Here is a 22,984-nt window from a genome sequence, read left to right as displayed (position 1 = left end):
TAACACTGAGAGGTGAGTGTCGCAAAAAACTCACTTCCCTCCTGTTCTAACTTCTATAAACTATTGTCAGAGGATTAAAATAACATAAACAAAAGAAAAGAAGCCATTATTTCTTTGAGTCAAAACCTTCCGATAAACCAGCATGACAATTTCTGTTAAATATTGACGTGTCTGATGGACAGTCAGCACCTGCAGGGCGTGGACAGCTCCGTTTCACGTCTGTGACCTCGTAGTGCAGAAGGGGGAATTATTCTGTTTATTCAAACAGCTGGTCTGCTAAAACTAAGCTTTCTATTAGATGACTGTTCATGTTAACGTAAAGGTTGATAGTCTGATCACAGATGACTCTCAGTCTCACTCGTCTTCATGTCTTTTCATTGATAAATCCGTTCAGAAAGTGCACTGAGCGCACTAGTTTTTTGTTCCGTTGTGACTTCGTATCTATGGCCCACCCTATTTACTGGATTACTGAACTATGTTTACATTAAGAACATTATGGGACTGAAATGACTATTCCAGTTATTAGTCAAGCCCTCAGGTGTTGCTAGGGAAAAGAAATTGTCGTTTTAGTAAAACTTTCTATTTTGATCACAAAACATATGAAATTATAAATTAATAGTTTAATTAATTATTTTTGTTGGCAAGTGACCATTGTATATTGTTGGGCATTAATCCTTACATAAGATAGGCTTTCTTCATGTTTATAATCAAAGTGGCTGAAATCATAATGTAAATTGAATGTAAGAGCAAGAAGCAGCTCAGTGTAATAATATGAGCACTAATGTGGCCCAAAACATGCCTGAAGTCTGACAGAGATGTGGGATAGTCTGTACGCACAATACATAAAGGCTCACGCTCTGAAGAATTGTATCTATAGTCTGACATCTACATTTTACTTGTAAACAAGTTGTTGATGAGACTCAGAAACAACATGAAGTGAACTCCCTATTTATGTTTATACCCTTGTTTCTTTAATTCCTTATTTTGTTATTGAAAAAGAACATAAAAGCATCTTATAATGCACATTAGTTTTATTAATGAATCATACTGTACATCCAAAATAAACATTTTATAATCACAATTAAAACAAATAATATTGCATTATAATTTAACAGATGTAATCATTAAGGTGGTAAATATGCAACATACAGTTTGAGGGCATGCCAGCGTAATCTTTCTCCCACATTTTGCCACTTTATACAACACTTGATATAAATTCAAATAACTCGCAGAGCTACTCAAACAAACAGTCTTTTTTTGATCTGCTTTCTTTTATACTGAACCCACAGCTCCCTCTATGCCCTGAAAAACAAACTCATAATTATGTCTCCTATGAGTACGAAATGAATTGGATCCTCATTTGCTGAGATGTACTGCAAGGCTCTTGGTTTTAGGCACAGATTCTACTGATCAACTGTTTGCCCACATGTTAATACACAACGCTCATACACATTAAATGCTAGATCAGGAGACATCAATCTGGTCAATGTTAATTCAAAGGATGATAATGACTGTTGTGTATACTGCCAATACAAAATGGTTGAACACCCAATATTGTGTCCTTTTGGTTCAATCGAGTTAGAAATTAATAGAGACGACCTTCAAATTAAACATGATGATTTAAGTGGACTGAGAACATAAAATGATTTCAGTTCCTAAGTAGAATTTTATTTTACTCAGGTATTTTAGATGCAGTGTATCATAAACACTGCTGTGTCTTAAAGGAACACGTCACAGATTTTACAAAAGGATGTTTACTCATCATGTGGAGTAAAAATAGCTATTTTGTAACTTTAAAGGTATATATATATTAGAATTTCTAATGTAAGAATTTGCTGTCAGCAGTTTTCCACTAAATGGTAAACTTTATTTCTGTTTTTGACTTAACCTATTAGCCTTTACAGTCCAATTATGGTACCTGTGAGCAACTCAAGACCAAACCAAACTGTATATCAAAGCTACACGCAACAGTCAAACAACTTTAACAAGGATAACGGCATTTTAGGCAGATTTAAATGTTTTGTGTGTTTGTGTAGGTACATATTCTAAAATGTGATTCAAACTGGATTTATTGTTGTGTTACAACTGAAACACAGTCCTTATATGTAACAGCCTTTTAGCTTGCAGGCTCTCAGATCATTTTGTTGACTTTAAGTGCTTGGTTAAAGGCAAGTGCATGTTAAGATTTGCAGAACTTGTATAAGTTAAAATGCATATCTCACAGTGTGTTTTTGTGCTTCAGGTGCATTAACACGGTTTCTATCTTTTCTTTATATTTAAATAAAACATACATAATAAATTCAGTTTTACTCTGCTGTACTTTTATTTGCTAGTTTTACAGTATTTACAATGCTGCTTGATATGTAACCAAAATGCTTTAATATGGGGTGTTCAAAGACTTTAAAAGGCAGTGAATAATGCTTTGATCACAAAGGTAAAACCAAGTTGAAATCATAAACATTCTTGTCAATGATCTGCTGCAAGAGTTCCCAAAAATACTTACCTCGCTGTATAAAATCAGGTCAGGAGTTCATAAAGAACGTTCAACACGTCCTGTGGAAACTGAAACTTCTGGCCACAGTTCTGATTGTAACAATTACGAGCTAATACACAGTATTCAGGGAGAGAGGAACCAGAGAGGTTATATCACCTCACTAGAGTTAACACAGGGCATCATCGGAGTCAAACAGCTACTGTGCAGGGATTCATGGGGAGAATCCACTGAGCGTGAAGGCTGTGTGAGAAAGCAATTGCAATTTAAGGAGTCTAGAGAAATCCACGGAGGCAAGCACACTGTGGATCAGTCAGAGCAGAGGAGCAAGCAGGAGATCTGAGCCAGGAGGAGAAAGCAAGGATGTGGTCATTGTTTATCACAGCGAGGGATCAGTGAGGGTTAGCCACTGGGCCCCATCTGCAGCCTCTCCTGCTTATGTTTCTCCAGCCACTCTAAAATCTGCTGTTTGAGTTCCTCATTTGGCCTGATCTGGTCCATGGTTAGAGGACTGCGGTTGAAAGGGTCTGTCTGGTCACTGCAAGAAAGACATAATAAAAGTTGTACTTGCTTGTAGATCATGATTAAACCACAGAAATTCAAATTTATCATGTGAATATCATCTTAAGAGACTTTGCAGGAGCTAACCTGAGGAGATGCCTTGCTATAGTGGAGCGGTCAACTGTTACATTAGAGGAAGGGAGAAGCACAGGATCGAGCATCAGCGTGGACATGATGGGATCCAAGAACTCATCAGGGGCATCTGAATATGTCTCCTCTTCCTGCTGCTGTCTGTCTGCATGAGACTGAAAGAGAGACAATGATAAAACAATTTCAGTGTTTCTACCAGAGATCACTTCATACATAAAAAAACACCAATTTAATAACGGTTACCACTGGTACCTTTATTTTATCAGCTAAGAGTCCAAAAGCCACAATCATGTCCCCAGGCTTATTTATCTTCTTCAGTACCCGTACTGTTTGGGAAAAGAGGGTCGGAGAGTATGATCGTCCATCCTTGGGAACTGTGGCACAGAAATTCTCCTCATCACTGCCAACGATAGGAAAACAAATAGTTTAGACATGAAGGAAAAATATGATTTACAATTCTATGAAGGATATTGTTTGTGACATACCCCAGGTTCAGGTAGATGGTGCAGATGTCAGAAACAAGCTGCTGCGGCTTGAAGTCAAACTCACTGAAGTCTTTGACTTTAAGTGCTCCCATCTTAGGACCCACCAGATGCTGCAGGAAGTAGTTCAGCATAGAGATGATCCTCTCTGCAAGGAATGGGTGCACAAAGATCCCCCTGATCTCTGGAAAGGAGGAAGATCATAAAAGATAAACATTGGGGACGGATGAGGAATTAACGTTGAAAGGATGCATCGATATGAAGAGTCAAATCTTTTCAGCCTGACCTGATGTGAGGAAGGCCAGTGTGCCGATGGTCTCATTAGACATGATGTTGTGGAAGCGTCCCAGCTGTCCAAACATCTGCAGGCTGGACTCCTTCTCTTTTCGGGCGTCAGGGGACAGGCTATCCCACTCTCCTCGATCCCGCTCCAGCTGCAGAACCTTGATTTTACTCAGGTACTACAACAAAAGAAGAAACCGTATTAGTAATTATCTTCAGTTAAGTTAACAAAAAACCCTGGCCGTCTGGTAAAGAGATAAAAATATCTTGAATATCAAGCAATTTTTAGTCATGACTAACAAAATCTGCGAAAGATTACCCCATTGCGTCCAAACTTTTGTGACTTTTATATGAAAATATAGCGCTACCTAACTGCACACAACATAAAGGAAATGTAACTGTAAAAAAGCTACGGATGTATGAAAGAAGGGAAACTTGGTCAAACCTGAATGGCCTCATCCAAGAGAAAGATGGCATCGTTCATCAGGAGGTTGAGGAACCTGAGGAACAGAGGGGGGTTCATGGCCTCTAGGTTCTCAGATGCATAGTGTGCCAAATGCTGAAAAATATAAACAAATAAGAAAATGAAAATTGACTGGAATCAATCTACAACATTATCCATCCAATTTCTACTCTGCTTATCCCATTAGGGGTCACTGTGGGCTGAAGCCTATCCCAGCTGTCGTTGGGCAAGAGACAGAGTACACTCCGGACTGGTCAGCCAGTCAGTCCTAGGGTTGACATATAGACAAACAACCTGGCACTCTCACACCTACAGCCAATTTAGAGTCACCAATTAACCTTTCAAGTTTAACTGTGTTTCCATCAAGGGGTATGGTTTGATTCAGTACGGTTTGGTATGGTTTGGTATGCTAAACCCCAAAATAGTTTGTGTTTCCACAGACACCCGTGCCCTCACTTGGTGGGTGGGCTGTAAAGGTGATGAATGTCAAGTCACATGCAGCGCAAGTCTGCTGGTCTAGCCGCACAGTTGTAGAAAGGATGAGTGACAGAAATCAGTGGGGAAAAAGCATTAAACAGCTTTATTTCAGCTGAAAGTGCTTTAAAAAAAACCCTACATCTTAATCATGTTAACTGCTGTCAGTACAGATCCTCAACTGATGGAATACATGTACAGAAACATTTTGAGTTGTAACGCTATTTTAATATGTGCATATATCTAGTCTAGAACAGTTTATACGATAAAATATTTAAGTTAAGAGCTGTACTGTGAGAATTCGCCGCACTAAAAATAAAGTAAAAGTTCAGCTGGTGTTAAAATAAAACTAGATTAAGTCAGAAATCCTGGGTGCGCTGATCTTGTTTTAAAACAGGCTGCAGCCTGAAGTTTTACAACCACGTCCAACAACCACTGGGCAATGTTTTCAGAAGTTACCTGAAGTTAGAAGTAGCTGAATAACTAGTTACAGTACAGAGAATCCATTTTTGATGTTTTTTGGCCACATATCAATAGCCACAGACTGGGAAACAGTTTGGATCTCTGGCAAGTTAAAATTTCCCGGTTAATGCTGATATTATATTGTTTGTCTCCTGTTTTCACTGCTCCTCACAGAGCAGACTTCTATGTTTTGCAGCCCAGAGCTGAGCAGCTGTGTTGCGTGCTGACGTGACGTCAGTTATGTGTGTAGCTCCACCTATTTGGTACGGATAGGTAAGATTGGTACCCCTACGGAAGGGTGCCGAAAAGTGGAACGGTACGGGTTGTTTTTTTTGGGACCCTGTCCAACTTTGTCTCTTCGGAAACGCAAAAAAATGTGTGCCGTTCCGCACGAACTGAGCCAGACCGCTTGGTGGAAACAACCTATATGTCTTTAGGGTGGGAGGAAGCCCGAGTACCCAGACGGAACCCACCCTTCATTATTTACCCTTACACTTTTGGATACTGAAGTACAGAAAGGGGCAAAAGCTTAGCCCAGCATGCATTAAGATAAAATGAAACATCCTGCCAATCAAAGAAGAGCAAAAAACAGGGAAATTTTAACCCTGACTTCAAGTACTCTCATGGAAAAAAATGGTGTGAGAACAAGGATATATTGTAGTCTTTATGAGGAGTTTCTTTGCTGATATTGTCACAAAAATGCAGAATCTGCTATTGATACATTTGCAAAAACGTTTTCCTTGAACTTTCATATTACAAATATATGTCTAATACCAACACTGTAATGAATGTTGAGGTTATTTAAACAGATGAAACATTTGAAAATTATCCCAAATAAAGTGTGCACAAAACCACACAAAAAGAAGTATCATAAACCCTAGTTTCCTCTTACCTTGATGCTCTCTCTGTAGTTCTCTTTGCCCCACATGTACTTGAGGATGGGGTACATGGGTCTTCTGTAGTTGAACTTCTGTTCAAATTGATGAGGATCACCTAAAAAAAGAGGATAGACATTACAGAGACTGTATTCATAAAGGTTTCCAAGTCCAAAAAGTTGCTGATAGCGAGGAATTTCATAGAATTACAATTCTTCTAACAATTTCCTCTCAAAATAAATAAGAGCAGATCCTCGTAATAGTTATTCTTAAAACACCTTAGCCCCTAAGAGAGCTCCAAGGTGAAAAACTACAATGAGTACTGAGGAGGACTTTAGAGTCTTGAGTTTCTCAAACAGAAGAGAAAAACCAAAACAGCGAGAGAGAGGTGATGTTCAGCTTTGTGGCAGCCCCTTATTTACTAATATCACCATCTGGGACAAAAAAGGATAACAAATGAGAGTTTTGATTGAGAATATTCTTTTGGAATCATAGTTGGGCTGAAGTGACAGATATTAGTTATGCAGACACTTATAAACATCAGCAAAGACACTACTAAACAGGGGTGCATTTTTTATGTTTGTATGATAACTTTTAGTAGATCATACACTTTTGAAGTATTGCTTTTTCCCCTTTTTTGGATCAACTAATCACAACTTACAAAGACTGTTGTCCAAGCAACTGGGTCAATCTCGCCTTCTCACATGAGGTCCTGTCCCTCTCTTACTCAGAGCTGATCTCAAAATGTTCCTATAACACTTTTAAGCTTGGACTGTTTGCTAGGATTTTTAAGCTAAGACAGGAGCTCTCAGAGAAGATCCTTAGGATGTTTATGATTATGGCAAATTTCTCGAGTTGATTGCTATTTGCACATATAACTACAACTAGTAGGTCATTACTTTTAAAAAGTACAAATCCTTTACCTGTAAATTCAATGTCTACAAACACAATGATAAGGGCCTCGGCCAGCTGGGGTGCATGTCTGTAGGAGCAGAAGACTCGCTCTCGCTGGAACATGATTGGCTGAACAGCACTGGTAGGGAGTAGCTCCATGTGGGGCATCACTGCCTCTAAGACCTCTGCCAGCTTTGCACGTAAATGAGGGTTCTTCATCCTGTTGTGAATGTGAGATAGGTGTGATTGGAGCAATGTGTGAATAATTCAGAGATGACCTGCACCTTTCAAGCAACATGCTGGACCTTATTATTCTTCCTTATAACTGACCACAATCACAATGATATGATGCATATTTAGAGCTGTGGTTGTAGCAAGAACATCAGCGAAAAGGTTGTTCAATAGTTGTTCAAATAACGTAGAGTTCTACTGAGAACCCTTTTTGAAAGAAAGACTTGTTCAAGAATTGTTAACAAGTACTGGTGTTAACAGGCTCTGAACCTTAAATGCTAAATTTTTCATCATTTTTAAATTGGCAATATAAAAAGTATTTTTTCTTATTCACTTTTTTAGAAACTTATTTGATGACTATGACAACATTTTAAGGTGCAGGATGAATAAAAGGCTTCTAAGTTAATAAAAATAAAACCGACTTATACATTCAGGTGATTAACACTAATTTAGATAGGCCTGCTTATTAATATAATATTTCATTTTTACCAAGTTTGTTATTCTAAATACCTAGGCTAAATATTACACTCTGCTCCTTTAACTGGTGAGATACAGACACAAACTGTATGAGTTAAGTTAAAGGGTTACATAGACTTTCAGCCAATTAATTTAATACTGGGGAGACTGGGACAGATTGGTGAATAGGGGTCCAATATGTTTCACGTTTTGCATTTCTTCATGTGGAAAAGTTTAAAAGATGCTTTTCTAAGAAGAAAGATATGACCACCTGTCAACTGTTCCAATAAATAATCAAAAATAACTGAAGTGCCAGTGGATCAGGAAAGTCTTGAGAAAGAAGATTGAGTGGTAAACTCAGTTTGACATCTTATTTTAGAAAACTTGTGTCAAGTTGAGGTCCTTTATGCTCAAAGAAGTTTTTTTCCAATAGCCTGGACAACAGAAAAACTAGGCGAGCCAGTGGAGGCTCTTATTATGAGTCAGGGGACATCAGTCTTTTCCTCTGTCACCTTCTAGTGTGCCTATGTTCATACGGGATACAGCTTTGTTTGTTTGTGAATGGCTAGGATTAATTTGGTGTAGTAACTTGATCGTGGCATGATCCCATAAGCTCCCACTCTCCTCTATGCCATATTTTGGTGTTGAAAATAAAATGTAGTAACCTGCAAAGAACTGTCTGATTTGCTGACTAGGGTTCTGTCAGGTATTAGGGATTATACTTTATTACCTCCGCCAAGGAGGTTATGAGATCGGGAGGGCTTTTTAGTTTGTTTGTCAGCAACATAACTCGAAAAGTTATGGACGGATTTTGATGAAATTTTCAGGAAATGTCAGAAATGGCATAAGGAAGAACTGATTAGATTTGGGGAGTGATCCAGATCACCATCTGGATCCAGGAATTTTTTAAAGGATTCTTTACTATTGGGAGATAGGGCTAATGGCGGAGGTCTGCACTCTCTGAGTGCTTTTCTAGTGTTGATTGTTAAAACAAGACTTTGAAAAGGTCCCAGGTGAAAACCTTTATAAAAAGGTGACTACAAACCAAAAATGGTTTTCCTGTTTGAGAAAGCTAGGGAACCCCAACTGGTTCTTGTGAGCACATATACTGTAATTTTTTAACCTGCAGAGTAGATCATGTACCTTTCTACATTTCCCATGAAGACAGTGATGAAGTTAAGAATCTGCTCCAGACTTTCTGCAGAAGTCTCCAAAATATCATCAGCAAACCGTCGCAAGAAGATGAAAAAATCTCCCAAGTTCTCTGCAAAAAACTCTGGAAAAGGAAGCACCGAAGTAATGACAATCATATGCGGGAATTTTCAGCATGAATGAATAAATGCAACACCAGTGACGATGCACTACTAACTCACATGTGCAGCTTCTGTTATTTCCTTACAGTATGTAGTATCTGATGTGTATGACCCAAGGATTGAATCATAAGTTATAAATGTAGATTTACATAAAGAGTACTGCGATGGATTGCATGGGATTTAGATTTCCATCACGGAAGAATGGATAAAGGATTTAAAAGTTTGGAAAGGACACCTGACATATACTGGGAACTAAATAGAAGATAAATTAAGTTTTCAAGAATTATAGGAACAGAATGGTCCTTTAAAACACAGGACTTTTACAGATATTGGCAAAATAGACATTATCTAGAGGAAAAACATAACAAGAGATGTTCTAGAAGAGGCAGGGGGAGTTTTAAAGTTTCTATCTCAGCTTTTAAACCAGAGCTTGGTAAGAAATCAATTTTAAAACTATACCACTGCTTGGGAGATATAAGAAAGGTGGAGTAGAGAGGCAAATATTTCTTTAACTGAGGATGAATGGAAAAGGATTTTTGACCAACAATGGAAAAGAACCTGCTCCCTCTCCTAGAGAGAGCATGGTTCAAAAAATATTACATGTTTCTTTATAAGCCAGCACAACATGTTCCAATTTTGGGTGATAAAAAAAAAGTTAAACTCTCTGCTCTATTTAATTGTGTAGGAAAAGAACTGACCTACCTGGAACATAGCACAGCATAGTATTCTGTAGGGAGGGCAGGGGAAAACTGAGTGCTACATGTTCAGGCCCCTGGTTTCCCAAACCAAGCTGCACCAGCAGAGCACCAGTGGAGGCTTGGAGGTTAAGGCAGCATTGCAGCATGGCCGGCTGCGAGGTGGCAGCTTTGGTTGACAGATAAACTATCATCAGACGCTCAAACTGCTCCAGGAGTTGCTCGGACATGGGGTTGCCTGATCGCTGGGCTTCCTGCCACGCTACCTGGAGCCGGTGGAGATTCTGGTTCATCTTCACCATCTGCTCATGGAGTCTGCACCGGCATAACATGGTACATGGACAGAAACAACACAAATTAATACTGACCAACTGGACAACATGAATAACATACAGTACAATTCTTTTTGTGAGATCAAAAGGTCTCTTAGTGAAATGCTGGCACTTGTTTGTAGATGTGTACCTATGGAAGCCAAGATGCAGGGTAAGCTGTGTAAGGATGAGGTTTTCAGTCAACAGACTGTAAGACTGTGCAGACTCCACTGGCTGCTGAGAGGGCACAGGGATCAGACAGGTCTCCTTGTCAAGACCTGGTTAAAGAGATAAGACAGTATTCAGTCATAGACTTCCTAGTGTAGTATATTAATATGCAGCTTTTAAAAAACGACAGTAAAAAACAGCTATAACCTGGGAAAGCAAAGGAAATACTGCAGCTGATAAAAAGGATTTAGAACGGAAAGGGAAGGCTCATTAACCTCTTGCATGCACGTTGCGATTCCGCCTCTCCTCTTCACTCAGCTCTTTGAGAGCACAGTAGGTGGGATTGAAGGTGAGCAGTTTTGGTGAGCGCAGCTTGCAGAAAGGCTGGCACAGCTTCAGAAGTGCGGCCCCCAAGTTTAAGAAGAAAGCATCCGATGCATACATCTGGAAGAAGATCTCTGGCATCTGATTTGCCCATATTTTGGTACGACCTGCGTTAGCATGCAGACAGCTACCCAACCACGAGAGAAGCAGGTGCCGTGTCTCACCAGGTCGCTGGAGCAAGTTTTTTAGGATTTGGTGCAGCTTGTCATGAAACTGCCCCATAAACTGCAACGCAAAATAATTAAATGTTATTTGTAGTTTGTTTATGGTGAGTATCTTTTAATATACAAATGTTTTTTTAACCACTCTAAAGGGAATCTGTTTACCTGGTGGATGTTACCCTCCTGAACTTTTGTCTCCTGAGCACTAGAGCGGGAAGGGTTCAGGAAGTAGCCATGTCCCTCCACCACACCTGGGGTTTTTAATAAGCAGGAGATATTCAACACTGCCCCCAGTAGGGTCTTCTGGTATTGTAAACCATTGGCTGGGTCTTTGGGCTGAATGTGCTCCACCAAAACCTATAAAAACAAAACAAAAATGATTGTAGGGACAATTTGAAAAGTTGAGGACACTTGAAAAAAGAAAACAAAGGGTTAAGGTAGGTCTTTAATACATTATACCATTACCGTGTATCTAATGATCTTGGTATAGAGCTCTATAAACAATAGATAGGCACAATTAAAAAACTGCATTATCTCTGTGTCTCCTGACCTTGGCAATATCTTTATTGTGGCTGAAATAAAGCAGAACGTCCAGGTAGGAGTAGAGGGCAGACTGGCACAGGTCCAGGTCTTTGATGCGTCCCTGGAAGATATCGAACACTGGTACTATCACCTCCTCAAAGGTACACACCTCCTGGTCAGAGAGCAGGCCTTCAATGACCTCCTCCACAAATTCAACCACCTCCTCTGGCTCTGAAAAAGTTTTTTTTTTTTCAAAAAGTCAATAAGTTCAAAGCAAAGCTTTGTGAAAGACAGCAGAATCAAAAGTAAGAGGAAGGCAAATGACAAAAACACAAAAAGGCAGCAGTAAGGCCTAATTCTGGACCTACGTGCTCCACTGAAGGCCCCCAACAGCAGGTCCAGAAGCTGTTCGTAGATATTCTGGCTAACGTAGATTTCTGGTGTGAGCAGGACTGTCCTTGTGTTAGAAACTGTCAGGTTCTTACAGCGAACAGCAAATGACAGCAACTTCTCTGGTACCTTTGTCACCTGGTGCACAGATAATCAAACATAATAAAAGAGCATCAGTCATTTTATGCTCCAGTTACCAGGAATAGTCTCTGAAATAAGCTGAAGAAAAGAGCAGGAAGGCCTGTAGGGGTCAACTCCCACCTCTTCTTTGGCCCTCTGGTAACAAGCAAAAAGGTAAGGTATGGCACACTTCTCGCCAGCATCGCGGTCAGCTGACAAGTTAACAGCGCTGCATGATGTCATGTAGATGAGGTGGTTTCCTGGCTCAAGCAGCAGCAGACGGTTAAACAGAGCCTGGAGAACAGAATGATCTGATTACTCACCCAAGCACATTAAACAGTCTTTATGTGACATATAAGCCCTGATATTTCAGCTTCTATTTCTAAAACCCAAACTCTAATGACTACATTTCTTGCATCTGATAATTTAAAGATGTAGCTGACCTGTTCAATGTTGTCCATGTCCAGCCAGTCCTGTCCATCCAGATCTGCAGCCATCTCCTCCAGGTAAACACAGCGAGGAGGGATCCCATTGCCTCCTCTCAGACTGGGGTCACCTACAAGAAAATAAAAATAGCTTTCATAAAATAGGATTCTCTCAAAATTAAGGTACACAAAAAACAGCAATGCTTTAACAAAAACAAGCATTAAGCAAAGCAAATTATTATAATCAACAATAAACAAGTATAAATTCATCAATACAACAAACAAGACTAGATAATTAAAACAAGAACTTTTGTTGGTTTTTTCCCAGGCTTAGGTGATAGGGGAAATCATCAATGGCCTCTGTATGAAGGTTTGGGGGGGGGGTTGTTACAGCATTTCCTGCATTTTATGACTCATCACTGAGCAGTCATCTCAAAGAGAAGATTCACAGTGTGCAAGGTCTTGGTATTGTCATTAAGGACGGTGAGTCATTTGTTGCAGTACTTACTGGAAACAACAAGAATTGGCATTCAAGAGAGCTAGCAACATCAAACAATACCATGAAGACTATCAGAACAGCCTGAGCTACTTTTGGTAAAACCCAGCTACATAAAAACAAACCTGTGTATTGTTCCAATGTCCTTTCAGAGAAAGTCAAAGAAAAATGGTTTAGAGGTAATGAAAAAAGAAATCTGACTTTGTATCATTCTTTGTATCATTCATTCAATATCTAATACTGGACTTCAAAAAGCAAATTACTCCAGAAACAGGGTTTTTAAAGCTAGAGTACTGCCACTGGTTAACAATCAATATATTTTGGTAGATTCTACATTTTGAAAATGCACGATCAATCCACAGAGTCAGTAGTTGGCAAAATGTATTTATACTCATAATATTAATGAACAGAAAAATAAAACAGAACTGAAATAGATACAACAAAACACAGAAGTTACACAACGCTGTAACAGAAGTTAAGTATAGTAATTAAATGAGTAAAATAAACTGCAATGACAACAGGATAAGGATAGAATTTGGGACAGTGAGTGTGTTGAAAATACATTGTCATCCTTAATAACTTCACCAAAATATGATAAACTAAAGAGAAAAACACAATAAAGTGTCCAAAATGTCTAGCCACCTTGTGCCCACAGAAAAACTTTTTTTTCCCCTTGGCACTGATTCTACAGAGTGCTGGAACTCTACAGTGGGATGAACAAAACTCCTCCAAAGATAACCTGTTGTCAGGTGTTTCCATGATCATAATCAAGAGCACATGTTGGTGCAAAAACTATCACAGGTGTTGAACTAGGACAAGATCTGTTGACCATATGGACCTTAGCATAAACACGCATTATTTTCATAATTATGAAATCATTCAGTGACTCCTCGTGTCCTATGGAAAAGAGGAAGTGTCATTTCCTCTTAGGATAAAGTTGATAGTTCACAACTTTGTTTGAATTGATAGTGACCTTTTTCTTTAAAGGGTCAAGTGGACCTAAACTATGCCAGCAAAGTGCTTCGAGCAGCATAACAGAGGCAGTAACTGCTAATGTTAAAATACAGGAAACATTTTTTGCCATCTCATGCCAAGGAAACCTTTCTTTTCACCTTGGCATTGACTCTGCAACAGTATTAAAGTATTTTCATGACTATAGGGAAATAGTGTTAATTCATCCTGCTTGTGTGCTTATCAGTTGTTTTCTATTGATTTTCATTTTACAAAAAGTAGAACAGATGGAGCATGCAGTGTGCAATCAACCTAGATAACTTTGGACTCTCACTTCTTTGTTCGTTAGTGTGGTTACAAACCAGAAACTGGTTCAGGAAGTGACTCTCTAGGTTTATCAGAATGGATTCCTTGCTAAAGCTGACAGCTGGAATTTAATTCTGTTGCTTCTGAGTAAAGCTAAAATGTGTGCACACATGAAATGGGTATGAGTTTCAAATCAATGTCAGATTATTTCCTCCCCTCTTACTTACTGTTGTCAAGAGTGATGAGAAATATTCGCTGGATCATGTGATTGACATTGAGCTGTTCGCAGAGCTCCTGACGGGACCGGAAAGAGCGACTGATCTCTGCCACAGAGTCATCATTGTCATCAACGCTGTCTGAGACAGAGTTTTCTGACTCTGACTGGCTTTCTCCTGAGTCCTCCACTGTCAGACAGGGCAAATAAGGTTAGCATGAAATCATGTGGATTAATTTAAGCCAGATGTAGAAGAAGAAGAAAATAACACTGATGATTCTCTAACACTAAAATCATGTTAGCAATGTATGAATAATTCCTGATTTGCATTGCTCTTAGAAGGTTGCAGCAGCTCTGATTACTCACGTGGTGGTTCAGCAGACTGTTGCGGTTTCTGGCCTGATGCAAACTGCTTGGCATCAGCCAGTGAGCTAAAGAGGGCAGCGAAGGGGTTGCAGGAGATGTTCTGGTTGTTGTTGCCCTGGTCAGTCATCTCATAGGGGCTCAACACTCACTCCATCCAAGATCCCAGCCTTCAGGAGCAATGTAGATACATCAACTCGGAGGTAATGGAACAGGATTCACAATATCTATGCTGGTACAATGTAATTAAAATCAAAATCAACATCTTCTAGAGTGGTCTCACTATTGTCATCATCACCAACTCAGCATTACAGTTAAAATTAGGAGCAGAAATGTCAGCAGGGAAATCTTCCTCTCTTTTTTGAGGTTTAAACATATGATGCTACACATGTTGTGGTGTCTCTCCAATCAGCAAGGGTCCTAAATATCTACAGAGTTGTTCTTAGTCCTCTTCACAGCGTGCTCGCACTTATTCATCAGTCATCAATCTTCACAATTTTGAGCGATTTTCTGTCTCAGATTTTCTGCAACTGACTGTTTCTCCTCGTCATAGTGATCACAACAAACTGGTCTTTTTTTATTTGAAAGGAACCTTGCTGTGTCCTCAGTTCATCTCCTCCTGTCTACATGATTCTTGATCATGATCCTACGTCTGTTTTTTATTTCTTCCGCCCTCTGACGTAATGTTGAACTTTTGGGCATGACACAGAGAAAATCAATGAAACAACTATTCCTGCCACCACGCTGACGCGGAGCAGCGGTCATATTTAGACTGTAGGCACTAACCTTAACGCCGGATCGGCGCTACATGTTGTCACGGTTATCTGTTTACCTTACAGCTATAACTCCTGCCACTTTGAGGAGCTAGCTGTCAGTTTAGCCTCTGTTACGTTTGTTTAAAGTGTCATATTAGCTGTCACCCTAGCAGTTAAGCAGCAGCGTTAGCCACCTGACGCTAGTAGACAAAGCTAACTAGCTAACCAGGTTGCTAGTAGCAGTGACCGTTCTATAACACGGCTAGTTAGCTGGTTAGCTAGCTTGTGTAGAAGCAGGCTAAGCTGTCATGGGGTCACCACGATTCTATTAAAGCGTATGTTTTATAAAATATTTGAATAAATGTCGGACATTGTCCGTCTAAATAAAGTACACAAATGACAAAGAGGGCTGTCGTACCTGTTTGACGGGTGGAAGTGTGTGTTTTTAGTGTGAAAAGTTGCTTCTACGGAACCAGTCAGTTCCTCTCCAGATAGTAACTGTAAACGTCATCAAAATGGGACGAGGGGTCTCCTTGCTGAGTAACTTTTACAAAACAAGAAAACACTGAAAACTGAGTATTAAAACACATTCTACCTGTGACTTTATCACATATAGTAAAAAATTGAAATTCATAGTACAAAAAAAATGACCATTACTACAAAATGTACCTCTAGAATAGTAGTTTCATAGTTAGGCTAATATCTTTTTATTATTTCTAATGATTATTGACACAAAATAAGCCCCACATAAGCTCCAGTTGCCTTTTATAATGGAAAGAGAGAAATAAAAAATATATTTAATAATAGCTTGGGATACAAGGTTGACCTGGTTTTTTGATCATGCACATGAAATATATTATATTATACTCTACATGAAATATTGTAATTATATGGAAATTAGAAAATAATAATAATTTAAAAAAAAAACTAAAAATAGCCTTATAAAGCAAAAGAACTAGATCCAGGCAGCTGTGAGCACCTCAATGCTTCTTTCTTAATTTTTGGTCAAGAAGCCTGCTTAGGTGAATAGGTACTTTCACTAATTGCAGGAAAACAAGCTGCATAAGGCTTGATCATTGAGGATTTTTTGGTATAAAGAAGTATAAAATATATAGTTCAATATTTAAATCAAGTGAAAAATAATTTCAATATACAGTGTTAAACACTTGTAAATGTATGACAGCAATATAAGCTGGATGTTTTTTTAAATATTTGTTGAGCGTCAGCAGAGGGCAGCAGCAGACTAAATTAATGGACCCTCCCAAAAAGCAAGAGTGTTTACACTCAACTGTTTGTAGAAGTATAGCTGGGGTATGAGGTGTATATTTGTACAAGCACTAAAATTAAATGAAATTGAATGATAATTTACATAATGAAAAAGAAAAAAAGCTTACTTTGCAACCAAAACAAATAGTAGGAATGTAGGCTATGTTGACTCCTTCGATTTTTAGACAAAACTTTTCCTTCTATTATTCTTTTTTATGATCACTTTACTGAAGAAATGTAAGGTTCATAAAGTCTCCATATCATATCATCAATAGATTATGATGTGCCCTTGAAATAAGATATTCCTTTATGTTCTCAAACCTTTAAGCTCATAGACTGGAGCTATGAGGCTATCTGAACTGTCTTGCTTTAATAATGCTTCACTTTTTCCTGAGAACTATATACTATACACTCCCTTCCTGTATATTGCGAACAAATTCTGTCCTTAAATACCAGTTAAAAGAGTACTCAAGTCTCATAGAGTAATTGCATGTCCTATGAATGCCAACCAATGTCATACAGAAATCTGGCCAAAACATTTAATAGTAAAATTGTTGGGATGTTTTACAAGTCTCTCTAGATTAATGAAATACTTACTTAATTTTTGTCAGAAATTCAAAGTGTCAGAACAGACAGATAGCAGGCTTACAAGCTGCAAATTCTATAAAAGCATAGTCAGTAATTTCTGTTCGATTTTTAACGTTACTACTTACCATGAAACTTTTGTTTATTTACACCTGTTTTCAACTATACATTTACCCCTTTCCATTTTGTTAAATGTCGGTATTCTCAACCTGAACAGCTGTTTAATGAAGTGATTTAACAATCACTATAGATGTTATTAGTCTGGCAGCTCAGGAGACAAAACACAGTTTGTACTACGCATCTTTAATACTGAGCACTGAGCCACAGAACAAACACATTGCATATCAAATTATCATGCAGAGAACATATAACACAAAATTGTATAAAAATAGCTTCATGAATGTTTGTGAATACATAGTGTTTTTTCATACAATCAAAATGGTAGCATGTTTCGCTTTTTCAAGCAAAACTGACAGTTTCTCTTTTCAAACTTGATATGTAAAGGAAAAAATCAGTATGAAAACTCAACAGTTTGATCATGAATTTACTGCTGACTTCTTTCCCTCTGATCTGTGACATTAAATAATATGAACACACTTTTTACACCTACTTTTAATACCATGTAAAAAGTATCAGACATAAACATACATTTATAATATTATAAAATAAGGCACAATATTTACAGTCTCAAGCAAAGCTTTAACATTATTCTGTGAAATATCTAGTGTTGTCACAGTATTAGAAAGGCTCAGCCTCAGTGAAATGTGTTCAGGTAAGTGTTTCTTGAAAATGTCTTTGTTAGTAGTGGCTCTGTTGTTCAGTTTTGTATTCAAAGTGTCTCCATGGCTTCTTTTCACCATACTTGATGTACAGAAACTGCTCTTCCGACTTATTTTTTTGCCTTAAAGAGCTTCAGTTTTTTCTAATGTCTTATTTCCCATACTGCACTCCTTTCCCCCGTCTTAGCCAGTCCCTCCAGGGGGATTGGGTTTTGTCCTGATTAGAGTCTGAACTCCAGGTGGAAGAGGAGGAGGGCTGGCGTGTCCAGGTGGAGGTCGCCTTGCTGGGTCGGCGGAAGAAGGACATGCCATTTGATGGTGACTTCTTCTGAGGAAGCTCCGACTGCTGCTGAGTCCTAAGCTGCTGGTTGATAATGATCTGGATATCATCCTGAGGAGAGATGAGGAGGATGAGAAATGCACTGTAGCATACTTGAAGAACTCTCAACTGTTGTTGCGTCAATTACTTTTACATCAACAACTATTAATCAGATTATTTTCATGTAAGTATGGTAATAATAAGGAAATTTCATATTGTTAACAGCTGGTATGAAAATCCCAGAATCAATAATAAATTGACCCGATGAACATGTTTTGCCTACGTGGCTAAATCCTGATGTTTAGTAGTTTTGTTTTCGTTATACCACTGATGTGCATTGTTGTCATGGGGCCCCCCTTGCTTTCAAGGCCATTCTTGTGAAGACTATCTTAAAACGCTCTGAGATTTTCTTCAAACTTTGAACAAATATTTATCCTGACTCAAGGATGAACTTATTACATTTTGGAGGATATAGGTCAAAGGTCAAGGTCTTATGGCTCACTTGCATTAGAACCTAATATCCCAAGAACACTGTACAAATTTCCACTGAGAATCAAGGATAAATTGATTAGATGTTGGAGGTCACAGGTCAAAGTTTGTGGTCATGGAGCTCACGAACATTCCTTGCTTATGAATGGAACGTCTTCTAAGCATTTTGAGGGGTTTTCTTCAAACTTTTCACATATTTTCACTCTCATTCAGGGATGACCTGACTAGATTTTAGGGTTCAAAGGTAAAGGTCATTAGGCACCATAGTCAGCCCTTAGTTATAACATTTAGACCATAAGAAACACCTCAGTCCCTCTTCTTGAGCCATCATGGTTCTTTCTCTCTCTGACAAGTGGAAACTTTGCAGAGGTATATATCCACCAGGCAACAGTACTAGTTAACGACACAGAATAGGAGATGCTCTTCAAGTGCACTTTCTTTCTCTAAACGGGTGTTAAATCTGGACTTTGGAAATGTTTAGAGCCTCATTTAGTTGCTGGACTTGAGGGCTCTTAGGCTAAATTATCAGAAACACATATTTGAGCCAAACCACAGAGGACTAATGGATTATCCCCAGAGTTTTTATTTCTGGATCATTCACTGCATGCATGATTCCACAGTCTGTAAACTAATGCTTATGTATCATCATGTCAGTCTTAGTCAGCATATAAAAGATGTATTCTAAAGACTCTGTTAATTATATATCATCCTACTGATTACACAGTGTGTCCTCAAAATATTATCTTTATTATCTCCATCCTAACATGAGAGATCAGACTTTCCGGCAGATGGCTGGGCTTGGCAACAGAAGAGCTGGTAGAAAGAGACACCTGCCTCTCATATTCCTCCAAACGGACAGAGCTGAGAGAGAAATGACTGCATTTGTCTCTGACCTCCTACTGAGGACACAAAATGAAATAAATCCATTCTGTCCTGTTAGATTAGCAGTGAAATTGCCAACAGCGTGAGCTAAAGACAGATGCTTTATCAAGCTCTTTGGAGTTTTAATTTAGAATTTGCTCACAGATTCCTAAGTGGTTTGACAGAGTGACTAAGACCCAACATGAGGCCTGGAGTTGGCTGGTTTATGAAACATCAGACCTTGTTAAGTGGACAAAAAGCTGAATAAAGAGAAAGAAACCCACCTGCCAGGCCTCCAGCTCCTGTGACAGCTCAAGTTTCCGTTGGATAGCTTCTAACAGCTGGTTGTTGAGACACATCATGTCATTTTTACTTCTCACCAACTCAGCCTCCATCAGGTTCTTCCTGCAAAGATAAAATAAAAACCTCCTCAGTCATTTCACAATCCTATATAAAAACTAAAATGTAAAAAAATAAATAAATTTTGAGTTAATGTCTCTTTACTTTCTGCTGAGTAATTCAATGATTTTTCTCTGAATATCAAAACCGAAGTAGTCAGTCAAGGCGCCTGTATATATTAGAGATTATAATGCAGCAAGAAAAGAAAATCTTCTCACTTGGCGATGGCTTCATCTCGGTCCCTGATGGCCTGTTTGACAGCTTCAGTGTTCTCCTGCATGCTCTGTAGTTTCTGCCTTAGCTCTGCATTTTGCTGCTGCAGCACAGCGTTCTGGAGGAGGAAATTATCTCGAGTTACTTCACCAAATAATGTATTTTTCAATGCAGTTTACACAGTTGGTTATCTGTTTAAAACCCAAATACAAGCATTTTAATTAAACTGTTGTGTAGATCTACATTTTTAGGACAATGCTATAACTTAACTAAGGTTGTAAATACCAGAATTTTGCACTTCTATATGATACTAGTAAAAATCTAGTTATATGGGAAGCTGCTTTGATACCGCAGCAATAAAAATAGAGGCACTATTTACACAGTTTTGGAAAGGGGTATGACTGGAGACCATTTATCTCAGACGACCACTCTCACAGACCGTTCATCAGAGACGCTGTATATCTCGGAAATGAAGTGCCATAATTTGCCAGTGCATATATTAAATTTATTCACAAAGAAAGTCTGGCAGTCACATTCATGAAATAACCACACTGCAAGTGGGGTTTTATAAATAAAATGGAGAAAAATATCAGCTTTCTAATCCCTGAGTAAATTATGTATAGACCTGTTTTAGAAGTAGTTACACAAACAGTGGCTCACTTTAGCTACCTCAACTTCAGCTAAAGCTAATGTAGCTACACTAGCTACGTAATCAACGTTACTACATAAGCTAGTGTAGCTAAGAAAGCTTTTGCTCTGTGAGCTTTAGCAAACCTGGCTAAAGCTTACGTTGCTATGTAGATAGCATATCTACATAATTTACATGGTTGCTTTTAGAGCTTAGCATTAGCTTTATAAGCGCAGTATCTCTGTTATCTATAGCAATGTTAACTTTAGCAACATGAGCTTTAGCAAACATAGCTTAAGCTGATGTAGCTACATAGAAAATGTATCTATGTAGTTTATATAGATGCTTTGGGTGCTTACCTTTAGCTCCATTAGCTCTGTAGTCTACTTAGCTGATGGAGCTACGTAAGCTACACTTGCTGAATCAGCTAATGTTTTTATGGAGGACAAGCTTTTTAAAGCATACTGTTTACTCTGCTTTATTAAAAATTTTGTAATCAGGCTTTTTTTTAACCCTTACCCTAACTGTAAACAGAAGTTTAATACAGTTTTACTTTAAAAGTTTTAGCTTGTATTTCTATTCTGAGATATACAGCATCTCAGATGAATACTCTCTGAAAGTGGCCTTCAACTTGGGGTATTTTTTCCCCCAAAAAAGGTACGTAAAATTGCAAGCAAACTCCTGCACTCTAACTGAACTACACATTTTTGGGTGGATTTATCCCTCTCCTTTATGCCTGATTTTGATCATACATGTTTTTATGTTTTGGTTCTTTTTGATAATATCAGTCATTAAAATAAAAGAGGCTGCATCATTTTTGACATTGAGATTGTTTTAAGGTTTAAGAACTCATTTATTCCCATGTCTATAAAGCTCCTAATAAGTGGAAAACAAAAGTCAGGATAGGCACAGGATTATGATTTCTTATTGTATTTTTGCACTGGTACTTCTGAAGTTATTTATCTATTTTTATTTTATTTTATTTTTCTTTGTACTCAATGTCTAATGTTAAATGTTTTATGTTTAACGTGTGTGATCCTGAATGGCTTTATGGCTGCAGCATGGGTAAAGAGCCTGATATAAATGTCTTACTTTAAGGGCCATAAAGTTGAGCCTGATATAAATGTCTTACTTTAAGGGCCATAAAGTTAATCCTAAATTTTAAACACTTTGTATTGAAAAAATGATTCAAGAATAGCAAATTTTGACAACCATAATTTTCACTTTGAATACAGTTTTTATGCATTTAATCTTTTGATTCTTTAAACCTTGCAAATAGCCAATATGGGTTTGAAATTTTGTTTGATTTTGCCCAAAGATGCATCAAATTAACAAGTGATTAAGAAGCAAACTTCTCAAAAAATCAAAAGCAGCTTTGCTTAAGTTAAAATCTAGAGATGGTTGTCATTCTTACACGAAATGCCTATTAATGTGCTGCTTTAAATTCTATGCTTGATTAAGGGAAAATATTTAAACAAAAGAAATAACAAAAGGGATTTTGAACATTCTGGGTACAAAGTTTTGAATGAATCTAAACATTTGTACGTCATGCCTTATATTATGTCATAACTGCCATTTAAAGAATCTCTTTAAAAAATGTGACATTCAGGTGGTTTATAGTGACAGTTGTGAGGTAAAAACTGACAGTCAAAACTCTGTAATAATGGGCCCCTGTGGGTGTTACTCCTCTCCAACAGACTGGCCTGTTCATCACTAGGTTACCTGATCTCTCAGCTCCTGTGCTGTGCTCAGATTCCCACACTGATCACCCGTCTCGTCAACAAAGGCCCGACTCAGCTCCTGGGACAGACATATTAACAGAGATATCATATGTCAGCCATGAATTTTCTCTGAGATTTACACCAGAAAAGAGCTTCTGTTGCATTGGCCTATTTGCATGGTGCTCCGAGCGAGGATGGGGATGGGCAGGAATATTTAGTTTCAGTGGTAAACACCTGTTACTGATTTGGTTTGGATACAAACACCATGAGACACAATGGGACAACTGTACCTGATCGCTCGTAGCAAAGAGAAGCTGAGCAGTGTATGCAACCTGTTTCTTGCAACAATTCCTTGGCATCTATCACACAAACAAGGACACACAGTTCCT

The 22,984-nt window shown here is 38.3% G+C and overlaps 2 protein-coding genes across 4 annotated transcripts in view; both read right to left on the bottom strand.

Annotated features, from left to right (window-relative positions):
* Window positions 1-1,013: 1,013 nt before the first annotated feature.
* ube4a (ubiquitination factor E4A (UFD2 homolog, yeast)) lies at window positions 1,014-15,861 on the bottom strand. 2 transcript variants are annotated; one of them, XM_041805423.1, is made up of 20 exons: window positions 15,754-15,861; window positions 14,584-14,750; window positions 14,231-14,407; window positions 12,269-12,381; window positions 11,967-12,119; window positions 11,684-11,843; window positions 11,344-11,546; window positions 10,959-11,150; window positions 10,524-10,857; window positions 10,232-10,358; window positions 9,777-10,084; window positions 8,905-9,037; window positions 7,104-7,294; window positions 6,198-6,298; window positions 4,352-4,465; window positions 3,911-4,085; window positions 3,628-3,808; window positions 3,395-3,542; window positions 3,140-3,297; window positions 1,014-3,029 (listed from the first exon to the last, which is right to left on the bottom strand). In XM_041805423.1, the coding sequence occupies exons 2-20, from the start codon at window positions 14,708-14,710 to the stop codon at window positions 2,894-2,896; spliced, it is 3,231 nt and encodes a 1,076-aa protein (XP_041661357.1). In that variant the 5' UTR covers window positions 14,711-14,750; window positions 15,754-15,861; the 3' UTR covers window positions 1,014-2,893. The 2 variants fall into 2 exon arrangements, with proteins under 2 accessions (XP_041661357.1, XP_041661348.1); XM_041805414.1 differs by having other exon boundaries at window positions 14,584-14,812; window positions 15,754-15,821.
* Window positions 15,862-17,353: 1,492 nt separating this feature from the next.
* Window positions 17,354-22,984, bottom strand: part of si:ch211-235m3.5 (BICD family-like cargo adapter 1) — a 30,180-nt gene continuing 24,549 nt past the window's right edge. For both annotated transcript variants that reach the window (XM_041796459.1, XM_041796467.1), the window contains 4 exons: window positions 22,597-22,674; window positions 20,252-20,364; window positions 19,919-20,039; window positions 17,354-18,356 (listed from right to left, as the gene is read on the bottom strand). In XM_041796459.1, coding sequence (XP_041652393.1) covers window positions 18,117-18,356; window positions 19,919-20,039; window positions 20,252-20,364; window positions 22,597-22,674 — 552 coding nt within the window. In that variant the 3' untranslated portion in view covers window positions 17,354-18,116. The remainder of the gene's footprint in view (window positions 18,357-19,918; window positions 20,040-20,251; window positions 20,365-22,596; window positions 22,675-22,984) is intronic.

Source organism: Cheilinus undulatus, linkage group 2 (genome assembly GCF_018320785.1).
Source record: "Cheilinus undulatus linkage group 2, ASM1832078v1, whole genome shotgun sequence".
Classification (NCBI taxonomy): Eukaryota; Metazoa; Chordata; class Actinopteri; order Labriformes; family Labridae; genus Cheilinus; species Cheilinus undulatus.
This window is presented reverse-complemented; position numbering and strand designations above follow the sequence as displayed.

Coding starts and splice junctions, on each gene's coding strand:
- ube4a (XM_041805423.1), bottom strand. CDS start 14,710: ATGACTGACCAGGGCAACAACAACCAGAACATCTCCTGCAACCCCTTC. Junction 4,466..6,197: donor ACTACAGAGAGAGCATCAAG/GTAAGAGGAAAC, acceptor TATATTTTTCAG/CATTTGGCACACTATGCATC. Junction 3,030..3,139: donor ATAGCAAGGCATCTCCTCAG/GTTAGCTCCTGC, acceptor TCTTTCTTGCAG/TGACCAGACAGACCCTTTCA.